Source organism: Mesocricetus auratus, unplaced genomic scaffold (assembly GCF_017639785.1).
Source record: "Mesocricetus auratus isolate SY011 unplaced genomic scaffold, BCM_Maur_2.0 Super-Scaffold_100004, whole genome shotgun sequence".
Classification (NCBI taxonomy): domain Eukaryota; kingdom Metazoa; phylum Chordata; class Mammalia; order Rodentia; family Cricetidae; genus Mesocricetus; species Mesocricetus auratus.
The window spans coordinates 28,743,205-28,758,307 of NW_024429189.1; the positions used below are offsets into that span (position 1 = coordinate 28,743,205).

At 44.8% G+C, this 15,103-nt stretch overlaps 1 protein-coding gene across 3 annotated transcripts in view; it reads right to left on the reverse strand.

The window, feature by feature from the left end:
* The window catches only part of Wdsub1 (WD repeat, sterile alpha motif and U-box domain containing 1), a 42,996-nt gene extending 36,193 nt beyond the window's left edge, over positions 1–6,803 (reverse strand). Inside the window, exons 1-3 of one of the 3 annotated variants that reach the window (XM_040745404.1) lie at positions 6,586–6,803; positions 1,891–2,313; positions 815–999 (exon numbers count right to left, since the gene is read on the reverse strand). In XM_040745404.1, coding sequence (XP_040601338.1) covers positions 815–999; positions 1,891–2,288 — 583 coding nt within the window. In that variant the 5' untranslated portion in view covers positions 2,289–2,313; positions 6,586–6,803. The remainder of the gene's footprint in view (positions 1–814; positions 1,000–1,890; positions 2,314–6,585) is intronic. The other 2 variants (XM_005068994.4, XM_005068995.4) reach the window with 2 other exon arrangements.
* Between the last annotated feature and the right edge of the window lie 8,300 nt (positions 6,804–15,103).

Sequence of the window (15,103 nt, forward strand, 5' to 3'; positions counted from 1 at the left end):
AAAAAATAGTTATGTTGTCAAATATCTCAATTGGTTTTTGGCAGATTAAATGTGTGCATGTCTGTGTGTGCTCATGCACACAGGAGCCAGAGGTCAGCATCGAGCGGCTTCCTCAACTGCGCCCCCCAGTGTGTGAGACAAGCTCTCTCAGTCACTCTGGACTCTGCTGGTCGGTTAGGCTCCGCCCTGCAAGCCCCAGGGACCCTCCTAGGGCTTTCCGTCCCTATGTTGAGACTTCAGGATTGCCGTGTGGTGCTGGAGACACACATGTCACCAGGCTTGCGCAGCAAATTCCTTATTAATTTTACTTCCCTAACCCTTTCCCAATTTGTAAAACTGCCATTTCTAAGCCAGGCGGTGGTGGCACACACCTCTGAGGCAGAGTCAGGCTGATTTCTGAGTTCGAGGCCAGCCTGGTCTACAGAGTGAGTTCCAGGACAGCCAAAGATATTATACGGAGAAACCCTGTCCCCCCCCAAAAAAAAGAAAGAAAAATTTCCAATTTCTATCTCAATTTCAATTTTTTTAAAAAGACAGTAAAAGCAGCAGTTAAGTCCCCGAAAATTCCATATTCAAAGAATCTGAATCTACTGTAACAAGCAGAATTGTCCTGTACAGACAAAAAAAAAAAAAGGCCAATTTTTTTCATATAATAACTCTTCATGGTTCATTTTGATCTAAAAAGAGAGCAAAAGGATGATTCCATAGTAGACTGGAGAGACCCTTACTAGTATTGATAGGATGGAAACTCAAAGAACAAAGCCAGAGGAGTTACAAACAGGGGTCCAGTACGTGAAAGGGTGAGCTAACCGACCAGAAAGGGGCTGTGGGGAAAAGGCGCAGCAGGTGATCCCGAGGTCGTGAGCTTTCTCAGCATGCAGAAACCTCATCCGGCCATCCCACACTGTTAAATCTCCACTGGAGGACCCAGTGACAAGGAGGCTTCCTTCAGGAGAGAATGCACAGGCCACCAAGGAGCCATCCTTGACAGCACCACACCTGAAACAAAGCAAAACGGGAAATGAGGTTGTTTATATCACAGCCCCTTCTGAAATGGCAGCTGCCTACGTCAGAACAGGCGACCGATGCCACACAGAGTACGGGGAGGAGCTGAACACGTTAGCTGATGCCTAGGAGCCAGGCCACAGGGATCACAGCCACTACAACCCTCCTATCTTTATGTTCTCCTTGCAACTCAACATGAGCACATTAAAACCCCAGAACGTAAGAAGGCCAAAAGCAACCAAGAGTCAACAATGGCCACTTTTAAAACGTACAGAATGGTTTTTACTGAAAAGGCACGCTGGTATAATAAAAAGCAGTTCAACTTCTGCATTAAAATAGGGCCCTGTGCCTCCTCTTCAAACAAATGCTTCATGAGGAAAACATGTGGTGAACAGTGATGCTCTTGGGAAGAGAAGGCAAAAGCGCTGTCCTGGCAACCCCGTTCCTCAGGCAGGAAAACAAACCCATAAGGACTCCGCAATTAGTGCAGAATATTAATCACCTATTAATCACCTGCAGGAAGGAAGCTGGACCACGCAGGTGGAAACCACGAGCCTGGCTAGCTAACCGGGGTGCCTGATTCTATAAAACTGACACTTCATGCATTCTGAGCTGCCTGGTTGAACTAGGTCAACCCTCTGCTGCCCCTTCTTCAGCTCTGAGACCACAAAGGAGCAAGGGTCTGGCCAGCTGGCCCTCCTGCTCTGCAGACACCAAGCAGAAGACCATCTGATGGTTTTCATTGTCAACATAAAGGCGGCTATGGCTTCTAGTGTGCTTAACAATTTCAACTGAAATGGTCAACCGTATGCCTATTTTGCCACAACAAAAAGTAAAACTTCATTTTAACCGGATTCAAGCCAGGCAGGGTGTAAACAGCCATACCTATATAATTTGTATGACTGTGCATTCCACACAACAACAGATCCATCAGCGGCCCCCGATGCCAGGTAAGCGGAATCCGGGGAGAAGCAGCAAACTCGCACAGGGCTGCCACCCGGCTGCTCCATCACCGTCAGGGGCTGTCCGCTGTGCGCGTTCCACAGCACCGTCGTGCCGTCTGTTGAACACGATGCCAAAATGTGTCCCGAGGGGGAGAAACAGCAGCAGTGGACAGCATAGGTGTGAAACTTCAACGGGGAGTGTGGCAGTTCAGCGAAGTCACTTAGGGAGTACAGACGGATGGTTTTGTCCAAGGAGCAGGTAGCCAAGAGGGACGACGAGAAGGCGCAGCAGCTGACATCATCACCGTGATCGGCCAGTGTGTGAACCAGCTTCACCATGGTCTTCCCGCAAACGTAAAAGAGCCTGCGCGTTTTCAAACAAGTCAAAGTTACCTACCATCCTAGGAATCGGGGAATCCAAGGCCGCGTACAAGAATCTACCCAATGAAAGCGCCTACATACCCATTTTTAAGGTCAGTTTATTACTTGGAGGAGATGATGAAACAGAGAACACAGCTAATCACAGCCACCCCGTTACCCCAATAGACTCGCTTCACCTTGGCAGCCTAAAACCGGCCTCACTTCAAACCTGTTCATCTCAACTCAAAAACAGTTCCACTTTCAGCAGTATCACCTGCCCCCTCTACAGGAGAGCTTACTCCCCACAACTTACTGATGGGGGAACAAAAACCTGGTCTCACTCAAAATGGGGCTGTATTGAGAGCTGTTTTGTCATGGAAGACACAAAAGATTTGAGGTGAGGAAACCAATATGCCAAGAAAACAGAGTTGACCAGACCATACACAATCCAAAAACAAAATTTAAAAGCTTAAAATATGTCGGGCATTGGTGGCACTCTCCTTTAATCCCAGCATTCGGAAGGCAAGGCAGGCGGATCTCTGTGAGTTCCAGGCCAGCCTGGTCTACAGAGTTCCAGGCCAGACTCCAAAGCAATACAGAGAAACCCTGTCTCAAAAAAACAAAAAACCAAAACAAACCCTTAAAATACAAATTCCTCTCTATAGCTCATAAAAATACATGGTCTAATTCCTTTTTTAAATTTTCATCAATAATTATTGACTTTATTTCACAAATCTTTGGGGTTCCTGTTGTTTATTCTGAGGTAACTTTTAGATTTGCTATTTAAACTCGCATATAGTTATGGGTTTCATCATAACATTTTCAGTTCTTCATGTTGAGTTTTCCCACTCCTCTCTGATCTCTGGATCCCTTCCCTCTGGAAATAACACCCTTGTGCCTTCATGTCATGTGTAATACATATATGTGTGTGTAGTCTATAGTATACATATATACACACATATACACACACATATCTGTCTGTAGTGTGTAGTGTGTATAGCATATGAATGCTTTGCCTGTATGTATGTTTGTGCACTATATGCATGCAGTGTCTGCAGAGACCCAAAGAGGGTCCTGGGTTTGGAGTTATAGGCAGTTATGAGCTGGGTGTTAGGGATCAAACCCAGGTCCTTTGGAAGAGCAGCCAAACGTTCTCTCAGCCACTGAACCAACTCTCCAGCCTCATGTCACACACAATACTTTCTTCCCATCCCTTGAGTTTTTTCCTTTCTCTTTGTATCCTTCTTAATTTCATGACACACTTATCCCCACCCACGACACAAATGTAAGAATTAAGATCAGAATCCTCGCTTCAGCTCTTCAGTTTTGTGTGTTTAACTTGGAATAGCGTGGAAGGCAGGAGACTGGAAAGGGGACGCAGGGAATAGGGAAACATTAAGGGAGGAGAGAGAGTAGGGTTTTATGGGCTACTCAACACACAGCAGAGATGGGAAATACTGGGGCAAAAGATTTAAGCTGGGAGCGGGGGAGATGAGGGAAGGGGAGTGTTAACCAAAGCAAAGGGTGTATCAAAAGCCATATGGAAACCCAATTGAAAAATATCAACGTTTCAAAGGCCGATAACTGGCTAATACTGTCCTAGAGACAGTGAGTTGCTGAGGAAAAATCTCAGTGCCAGATGTGAGGCACTGCCTTCTTAGTTACTTTCCTATTGTGAAAAGACACAATGACTAAGGAAACGGAGAGAAGACTTTATTGCAGCTCCAGGTTAGAATCCATGACCATCGCAGCAGAACATGGCAGCAGGCAGGCAGGCATGGCACTGGGGCACTAGCTAAGAGCTCACCTCTGATCCACAGGCATCCTAACTGGAAATGGCACGGGCTTTTGAAACCTCAAAGCCAATCCTCATTGACACACCCCCTCTGACAAGGACACACTCCCTAACCCTTCCCCAACAGTCCCCCCAAGCATTCAAATATATGAACCTATCAGGGCCATTCTCGTGCCATAGGAATTGTTAGAGAAGCCCCAAAGGCTCCCAAGACAGCACAGGCTCTTGCCAGAACTAGATGACAAGGCTCCACTGCTGAAGGTTCCACGCCTCTTGGTTCTAAGACACCAAGAAATCAAGCTGGAACTGACCTGGAAACCTCCTCCCTGCTGGCTAGCTCTTAGTGCCAGATGGTGCTATGAAGGCTGCTGGAGAGAAAAGACAAGTCTTACCTAGCTGAAACCTTATGAACTTTAATCACAACCTACCAGGCAAGATGTATCCATAGTGTAATAGTGGCACAACCGTCATGGAGATAACCAATCTCTCTCTGATTAGATTTGTGGACAGCTCCACAGGAGGGAATCTATGCCCAGTACTGGAAAAACCTGTCCATAACCCGACTGGAAAGGTCATAGCTCTTTGAGGGAAAACGTACTACTGTTTTTCAGCCTAACTGACAAAGTGTCAAACTGCCCTTCTAAATATCTATGCTCACAGCCATAGGCAAACGGTGTTCTCAGCCCTAGAGCAACCTCTCTTTGCAACGAGCAGTGAATGCCGAGACTCACAGCTACACAAGACCCTACAAAAGAAATAAAGCTGAAGGATCAGCCCTAAGCAAGATGCTGATACGGTCCCTTCTAAGGCTAAAGGAGCAATGGAGGATAGGGAACCAAACGAATTCAAGAGGCAGCAGACAGAGAAGTGCTTTGAAATTCCACCCTCTGGATGCAACACAGCCTCTGTAATCATCAGCTGTGGTCACTTGCACTGGGCCAGCCTAAGACTGGTCCTGTCGATCATGTCAAAGATCAGGGGACCAGCCGTTCAGGAGGCACCATTCCTTAGTTCTGAACTACTGGCCAATGGGGGATCCTGAGAGAGAGAGACACTTACTGTTCAGTTGCATTGGCAGCCACTAGGCTCAGATGAATCCCTTTAAATGTATGGCCACAGAGAAGGTCCTGGGAAAACTCTCAGGGGGCGGGGGTCATAAAACAAAAAGACGTGAAGGTGGGGAAAAGTTTTGCTCAGAAAGTGAGGGGAGGGGTTGCCAGTGGGTGGGGGGGGGGTGTGGTGAAGAAAGAGTAAGAGTGAGAGCAACCCGAATGCATTAGGCACGTGTATAAAATCGTCAAAGGGCAAATTTAACTAATTCAAAATTGTTAACAGTTTAGGATCCACGTGAGAGAAACACAGCATTTGTCTGAGTCTGGCTTATTTCACTTAACGGGGTCGTTTCTAGTCCCATCATTTTCCTACAAATGCCATGATTTCCGTTTTCTTTATGGCAAAGTACAGTTCTACTGTACATGTACTGACTTTTGAAATCCCTTTATCTGATGATAGACATCTAGGATGGTTCCATTTCTTGTAGTATGCAGCAGTAAGCACAGATGTGCATGGGGCTTGGACCTTTGGGAACGTAAGTTGCTCGACTAGGCCGTATGTTAGTCTTTTGAGAAACCTTCATACTGATTTCTACCGTGGTAGTGCCTGTGTACAGTTCCACTGCCGTGACAAAGCGTTCCTCTGAACCCACAAAGAAGTAGGCACCTCGCCCGTGTTGCTCATCTCTAACCACAGCACTCAAGACGGTGCCAGGCAACTAATGTGCTCAAATAAAACCTCGTTTAATATTTATTTTTCCAAATACAAGTGAGTTTGCCTTTAAATGTTATATATGAAATTTTGCGTAAAATGATTTAGAAAATAAAACTTCCAAAACAAAAATATAAGAGTGGGAAAACGGGACAATTAAAAAATAATAATGCTGGGCTTGGTGGCACTAGCCTGTAACAATAGCAGTAGGGAGGCAGAGGCAGGAGGAGGACGGGACTTCCAAGATTACCCAAAAAAAGAAACAATGAAGTGAGGCCAGTCTAACTAGTCAAAAAAAAAAAAAGTCAACAAACCAGTAACAAATGGTGGCTGTGACCATCCCTAAGGGACAGATGTGACCTCGACTTGTAAAACACACAATCTCCTTTCCTCACCTAGTTCATGGACGTCTCTACAAATAAAACTCTAAACGTTCTCACCTTCATCTCCCCTCCCCACTCAAAGCCTTAAAAAACACAAGCATGAGCACTCGCGCAGGTTCTGGGAAAACAAGCTCAGGTGGCGCTTTCTGGAGCCTTTCCAAATCCCCAGAGTGCAAGTGCAGCGGGAGACTTTCCGAACCGGCGCCAGCCCTGGGCGCGCTGCAGGCCGGGCCAGCACGGGGCCGGCGGGGTGAGCATGGACGCAGCCTGGGGGTAACCGGGTCCCGCCCCCGCCCCCGCCCCCAACGCGGCCCGGCGTACAGCCCGCACTCACTTCCCTCGCCCCGGACTGAGCGTCCCGCCTCGGGGCGGCTTCTCCCCGCACGCCTCGCCCCGCGGAGGTCACGCTAGTCCAGCGCGTGCACCACGGGGCTCTGGGTCACCAAATTCGCTCCGCAGTAGCCTGGAGGCTTGGCCTCCGGGCAGGACAGCACAGTGGGCACCGCCGGGCTCGCTGGATCACGTGTTGACGACCCGAGGTAGGCGTGGCTTCGGTGCCCGGAGAGCCTCCCAAGCCCCGCCCCCCCGGCCACCGCCCCGACCCGCGCATGCGCGCCCGTGCCAGCCCCGTTAGTGCCAGTCCTAACGGGATTCGGTGCTGGAAACTTACCTGAAAGGCTTTTTTTTTTTTTTCCCTGTTTAATGGTCCACATGGAACTGCATCATAATTTATTGAATATTTCCCTACAGCTGAATGATACTTAAATGTTTTTGAGCACAGAAAAATGCTAGATTAAGCCTCATACATAATATATTCATCCACATTTACCAACTTCAAATAGAGCTAAATAGAAATGGAACTTCTGTGTCTATGAGCCGAAGATTCTTCGGAAGTACACTACATACCAAGTTCCCGACAGCTCTTCAGAGTACATGGTTTGTACTCTCGGTGATACATGTAGTGATGTCTGTCTCTCCATATTCTTGCCAGACTTGAGTGTTCTCTTTTTCTATCTCCGTAGTGAAGGTGTATTTGTTTGATAAGGACACACTCGTATTAAGGAGCCCAATGCCTTCGATCCATGGGAGTGGGAAAACCATTCCTTCTGTCTCAAGTTCCAATGTCGATAGTGTGCAGAAAGTGCCCATGGTAGCTGTCCTCCTGGATATTTAAGGCCTGAAGACTGCTCCCTACAGAGACTGCCCCTACTTCTACGACCTAAGTCTGTCTCGTTGTTCAGCTGTGTACTATAAGCCCTGTCACCTGGTGCAGGTGAATATAATAACCCCTCTCCCTGTTCAACTGTATACAATAAACACGCTGAGCTTCCCACTTCCAGGGTTCTGTAGCCTTTTCCAGAGGAGCCCAGGCTATGAGATCCCAGCTTCTGCAAACGTGTCTGTCATTTCTTCATTCCTTCAAGGGCCCAGTCAGGTCAATCCCTGCAGCTGTCTGCAAGGATGCGGCATACCCCCATTAATTTTATTGGCTGTAATCATCTTTAGTGACATCTATAAAAGAAACCTACGTGAAGGTTAATCTTGTCAACACGTCCAGATCTATAAGCACTATGGAAACAAACCTCAGCGCACGGGTGTGAGGAATTTTCTCGATTAGGTTAATAGAGGTGGAAAGGTCCACCCTAACTGTGGGTGACACCATTCCCCAGAATGTCTGGGGCTATAGAACAAGGAGAAAGGACAGTGTTCATCTCTGCTTCTTGACCTAGATGCAGTCTGACCAGTCACCCCAAGACATGTTGCCCATGAACCCAGAATGATGCTCTTTGTCTCCTGGAACTGTGAACCTTATTTAAGTCGTTGTTGTCATGTGTTTTATTACAGCAATGAGACAGATAGCCCTGCCTGCAGACACCAGATGTTTGTAGGGCACTCACCCTAAGGCCATCAGGACAGGTAGATTGGAGGAGGCAAACTAGTAGCTGGTCTCTTGCCTAAGACCTTGGAATTTGGAAGATTTCCTAAAATATTTTGCCAAACAGGAATACTTTATAAAGAGAACGTTATAGTTAGGTCCTCTGCTTTCCCCATTGGACAGATGGACAGATATATCCTCTGCAATGCCACCTGTGACCTTGAGACAAAATGATAATAGTTGGTGGGGTGGCAACTTTAGTTTATTGGCTCCTGGTCTCTATATTGACTTCAGTTCTATCAAAGTGGATATTACCACCATCAATGACCGCTTCATTGACTCCCAACTGCATGATCTCCATGTTCTAGTAGGATTCCAACTCCAGAAAGTTCCACAGCACTGGTGGAAGTTCATGGCAGAGTAAAAACAGTAGCTTCAATGCCAGGATGTGCAAAAGAAATAGAAAAGGGGCTGTGTCCTCCTACTGGCTTCGATGGTATGGGTGGAACCTGAAGATCTGCCATAGCCACTGCCACTTAGAGGGTTCACCACCCCCAAAAGCACCAGGGCCTTGGAACCAAGCTTTTAACACACGGACTCTTGGGGTACACTCCAGATCCAAACCATAACAATTGCTTCCCCTTGCCTTGAGTGAATGCTAGGACCGCCTGAAGAAATAGGCCTGCATAATTTCAACCGGTGGTTATCAAAGGCAAAACAGTCTTGGGGTCACTCACCTCACTCTGGGGAAGTCCAGACCACATGGAGAGGAATGAAGGCCCCATCTGGATGTCCAGTCTGGGTTCCAGTAAACAGGCCGGGCCCAGGAGATCTGCCACCTCACAGTGACACACTCATGACATGAGCCAAGTGCCGGGCCCTGTGCTGATGGCAGGTTTTTCTCTATGCCCTGGAGTTGTTCACAGCTTTAAGTGCAGTAACCAAAGGCCAACTTTTCACTGGCCCTCACTCTTGTAAATTACTTAGAGAAATATACTTAGTTACTTTTTTATTGCTGTGGCAGAGCACTGTGACCAAGGTAACTTAGAAATGAAGTGTTTAATTGGGCTTACGACACCAAGGGGTTAGAGGCCATAATAGTGGAGCATCAAAATCTGCCACCAGTGACATACTTCCTTCAGCAAGACCTCAACCTCTAATACTTCTAAAGCCGTCACTAACGCAATACTAAGTATTCAAATATATGAGCCCATGCGGGTTACTCTCATTCAAGCCACCACATATGCTAACATAGTTTCTCTCTTCTTAAAATGCGGTGATTGATTGAAACTCAACATCATTGTTGTTTACTCAAAATTTGAAAACTGTTCTTGGAGTCTTACAATAAAGCTATAGTGAGTGACCAGCAATAACAATGGTCTGGTTTTTTGGAGACCTCTATGACCTCCCTGCCCAGTAACTCATAGAGGGGCATCTTTAGCAGTATACAGTTTCCATTTGAACTCCTTTAAGACGTTATGCTTGGAACTATCTTGCTAATTAGTGAGACAATCAAAGGCTCACTTGGTTAACCCAGTCTCCTACCCATACCCTCTCCTTCCCCATCCCCATTCTCCCACCTTTCCTTAAACCTTCTACCCTCAGTACCTAGCCCTCTTTAAACTTTCTTAATTAACAAGTGATATTCCCCCAGGGAATGTGAAGTGGTTCAAAACAGGGCATTAAATCAATTCAATCAACTCTAGATTCATCCAATGACCAGAGCTGAATAATCACTTTCTAGTTATACCTATTCTCAATTATTACAAACACATTTGTTCTCGAGAGGTTGCGCAATGACATTAAAGAGTAAAATTAAAATATTCCAGCAACAAAAATCACATGAACAAAATTTACTTGACCAGAATGAGATATAAACTTCTTCTTATGAAAGTCACAGGGTGAAATTAAAAGACACAATCCCACAATCTAAGAATCCAAAGGGATGTATTAATCCAACTCTCCTGTCCAAAGAAAACCATATAGATGGTTTTCTGATATAGGTAGATTTGTGGAGTCTTGCCCTATGATGGTTATGAAGTTAACGTTTCTAGGGCTGATAAAAAGATATATTGCTTAAATGTCTGTTGCCCACTCACCAAGGTGAGAGCTTCCTGCCCCTACCATATAGGCCGGGTGGGTGATTTTTCTTTTTGTTTGGGTCATCTCTACTGTGGCTCATCTTTCCTATGACTTTCTAATTTTTTATTTTAAATATTTAATTTTGGCATTTTGAGACAGAATTTCTTTGTGTAGCCCTAGCTGTCCTGGAACTCACTCTGTAGACAAAGCTGGACTCAGTAGACAAGACTGGCCTCTGCCTCCAGAGTACTGGGATCAAAGATGTGTGCCACCACCACCTGGCTAACTTCCTAATAGTTTTAACTGATCCATTGGCATGTAACTTAAATGCAATTCATCCATTTAAAATGTAAAATTCAATTGTTTTAATATATTCACAGTTGTGCAAGAGTCATAACAATCTAATTACCTAGAAGATAATAAGAAAGCCCCCAACTCTAATCTCTAGTCAAACACACTGATCCACTTGCTATTTTTATAGCAGTCCCTATTTTGGACAATATATGTAAAGAGAATTACATGTGGTTTTTATGACTGGCTTTTTTTGCTCAGAACAGTATCTTCAATGCTCTTACATATTACAGTATGTATTCTTTATTTTTATTACCAAATAATATTCCACAGAATAAGTAGACAGCATTTTTGTCCATGTATCAGCTGGTAGCATTTGAGGCTGTCCTCAGACTTCTAAATGCATGCCACAGCTCACACACATCAGCACGCATGCACGAGAATACAGAAACACACCTAAATTTTCATCTTGACCTTTTTAACATATAATAGATTCTTTAGTATATTATGTATTATAAGATCTTCATCTGAAAGTCTTTTACTTCTTTCTTCTTAGTCTCCATGCTTATTTCCTTTCCTTTGCTATCCCTGCTGGCACCTCTATACAATGTTCCTGCTCATGCTTCATGTCCATTATGAGGTATTAGGAAAGGCGTTGATCATAGCTGGTCAGAATAAAAGAACAGAAGTCAAATGGACACTAATAATTGTTTGCTAGAGGGAACAACTAGATCCTTCATCCACGGTGCAGGTTCATATGAACAGATTCATAAGACATGTGCAGTAAACTCTTAGATCAAAGCTAGCCTATCACATGGCTCTATTCACCCATGGGGCATAGGAAATACAAGTCCACCATGAACACAGGGCGAGGGAAAACAGGGTGGATGATTTCATGGCACTGATGACTATACCAGACAGTACTGCTCTCTTTCTTTAAGGGGAATGAAGTCAACATTAAAGAGCAGAAAGAAGCAATCAGGAGAATTTTCATCAGCTCCTATTTTGTATTAACCTATTCATTTTCAACTATTGAACTCACTGGGAAACTCTTATTAGAACCCTTTACAAAGACACAAGTCTCTTCAACATGTCCTCGGAAGCAGCTATACTCTGTTCAAACATGTTAAGTCCAAATTATGATTAAAAAGTAGTATGACTGAAAAATTAATGAAACACAGTCCAAGCTATCTATACCAATAAGAGATAATAAGCTTTTTAGCCAGCTATGGAGGCTCACACCTACAATCCCGGCAATGCAAACATCCCTACAATCCCAGCACTGGGGAGATTGAATCGGGACTGTCCGAAGGTCTGGTTAGTAGGACACCTTAGGTAAATAGAGTGAGATCCTGTCTCCAAAGAATAAAAAATAAAGCCAGATTTTTAAAGGTAAATGTTCTGAAAAGCCAAACATTTGTCTCACTGAGGCTAAATCTAGATGGTATGTAGACCTGTTTTGGTGCCGTTCTCAGGAAGCACTAAAAATGCTGTGTTAATAATAGGTTTAAAAATGTATGACACAGTCTCTTGAGGAACAGTGTGAGATGAAAGTGGTAGCAATCCCTCCAGTTGTGGAGAATGTGTGTCCTTGCGTCACTGTCCATAGATTCTTTGAAGACAATTAAATCCACAAATACTAGCAAGAACGTCTGCATGTACGCTCAGAGCATGTCAATGAACACGACTCGTGGTGAGTTCTGAACGATCGAGAATTGCACTCAGATGGCCAGACAGGGTTTTAAAGAGGCAGAATTAGAAAGTGTAATCAAGAAAGAGGTGTTTCAGTTCCTCATTAACAACAAACAGTTTGAAGGGCGGAATGGGCTATCAAATATGCACTGTGCTGGAAGTGCCAAGTTCAGAAATGTCACGTCTGCTGTGCGGCCTGTGTCCGAGAATGTGCGGAGGGTGTCGGGGATTGACAACACAGAGACTCATTCAACGATGTAAAGAAAACTTTAAACAGGCTCCAAAAAGGTTCAAGAAAACTTCCTAAGAAAGGCTCCCACCAGAGAAGCTTCTGCTCTCTCCTCTCCCCTGGCTGGTTCTCCCTGACACCAGAGGTGGATGTGTGTGGGTTTTGAAGGTGCGGTTAGTCTTTGGACAAGGTCGAGGTCAGGGCGGTTTCCGTGGGAAGGCCTTTTCCAGGAACTTATTGTATCGTTTTTAGTAAACATGTTTTTACTAAACATTGTCTTACAGCTGCCTACTACCAGGCAGAAGGGGAAGTGGGTCTCTGCTCAAGGTCTGGTGTTCCCACAATTCACCCCTTTTTATTTTCAAATGAGGCACTCCTGGCTTAGGTCAAGTAGGGTCACCCTCCCTTTCCCGTCTTTGGGGGACCTTGAACCCCTGTCTTAGGTGGGAGGGGTCTTCCCCACAGGTTGCCCGTCGTCGGAGACACCCCAACCTTAAATCATCTGTAACCAACCTTCATGGCTATCGGGATTGCCATGGGCTAAGCTAAGCAATACTTGGTTACGGATCTCTTGCCTCTGGAACAAGGCACGTTTGAGCTCGGCATAAAGCCAGAATGCTTACTGCCACTGCCACCATTTCCAGGACCCCCATTGACATAGCGCCTCTCCATCACCATACCCATCACCAGATCTGGGCCATAACATTCTACCAGCCTTCATCTGTTACAAGGGTAACCCGCATGTGATTTACATTTACAATTTGATAAAGTTTACAATCGTTTCAAGATCTGCTCAGGAAAGCTTTTAGAAAGTGCACTTGCACAGATACATTGGGCACAATCATTGATGTTACACATGTAGCATTATGAAAAATATGAATAATAGTTGTCACATTAGGACAAGTTGCATTTCTCCAGAAAAATACACTGGCCTAGTCGTGATTCCAGAAACAGGAACCATCAAGTCTGATATTTCAAGTGACCATGTCCTGTTCAAATACTGAAAAGAGGCTTTTGCCACTCATCATAGTCCATACCAATGTCCAAATGCTTTAAATGGGTCCTTTTTTCTCTGTTGGCTTTACGATGAAAACTCATGGGTCTGGAAGGTTGATGCAGCAGGTCTGTTGAGAAACTGGAAATCTCGAACCGACTATTTTCTTTCTTTCTTGGGCTCTAGATTCGATGACATCAAGGGTCAGGAACACTGATTTAGGAGATCTCACTCAAACTGGCTTAGGTAGGCTCCCATGGTCTCAGGTCTAGTTTTTCTCTGCTCCACGCATCTCACTAAATGGTCTGACAGCTGCCGAAGCTTTATTCTTTTCCTGCAAGAAAACACAAACATGCCCTCGACCCCAAATTAGGGTCTTCTCCACTGTCTAGTGCATGGATGTCTCCATTTGACCTGAGCAATGGTTGCTCAAGTTCCATCATGCCAGAATCTGTCTGAAGCTCACTGGCATTCACATTATAAAATTTTTTAATGAGGAGTGTATTATTTGATGAGTCATGTGGGGACTGGGGGCATTATTTCCCCTTTTATATTTTCTAAAAAAATTTTTTTGAACTGTTGAAGCTGGGCCATAACAGTAGAAGGATTTGTCTACCCTCCTTGGTTAACTATCTAGGTAAATTGGGCTTACTACTTAGATTATTTGTAGATGTCCATTAAAAAGGACATATCCTTTGAATATTTCCCAAAAACTTCTGAAAATCACTCAAAGATTGTAAACTATACTGTGTCCAAATAACTTTTGAAAATTATTTGAAGTCTGTGAGCAGTCTTTCCCAATCTAACCTGTAGAGCTCTCACTAGCTGACAAGGCCTCATTTGCATCTTAAATTTTTCTGTTAAAACATTAACAGACTGGCTGGATGTTCCTTTTGGCTATATATAAAGCAATCTAGGTAGCTTTTTAGACATCTGCCCTATGGGTACCCTCTTCTGCACCTGAGAAGAAACCACCACCTCGAAACCCTTGGAGGAGCCGTCTGTAAAGACTGAGCGAGCTCCAACTAGAGGGTTCTCCTTTAAAATCTTGGGAAAGATCACAGGGTGTTGTTTAAAAAAAGACATCAAGGGGCTATTGGGATAATGGTTATCAAACTGGGTGCCTGTAGATGTAATAAACAGGGTCCACCCATCATGGAAGATCAGTAGATGTTCCACCTCCTCCTTACCATAAGGAAGGACAATTTTATCAGGACTCTTTCCAAAGGTTTGAATGCTAAACTTGTGTGCCTTCCACAACAATTGTAAAATGAGATCATAGTAAGGGGTCACTACCTTCTTAGGGGAGGCTGACAAATGTATCCAATAAATAGGACCAGTCTGCCAAAACACGGCAGTGGGCGAAAAGCTAGATGAAAGTACAACCAGAACAAGGGGCTACCCATAATCTATACGCTGAAGGTGGGCTTGCTCTATACTTCTTAACAACAATTGTAGGGCTTCCCTGGCCTCTGGGGTAATCTGTCTAGGGGAAGTTGGAGCAGGATCCCCAGGAAGAATATCATAAAGCGCTTTAAGAGCCCCTGTTTTAATAGAAAGAGAAGGACGAAACCATTGCACCTCTCCCAAAAATCTCTGCCAATCATGAAGTGTTTTTAAATTTGAACAATCGATTTGGAGTCTTTGTGGCCGGAGGCCAGTTTGTTGAATTTGATGACCCAAATAAG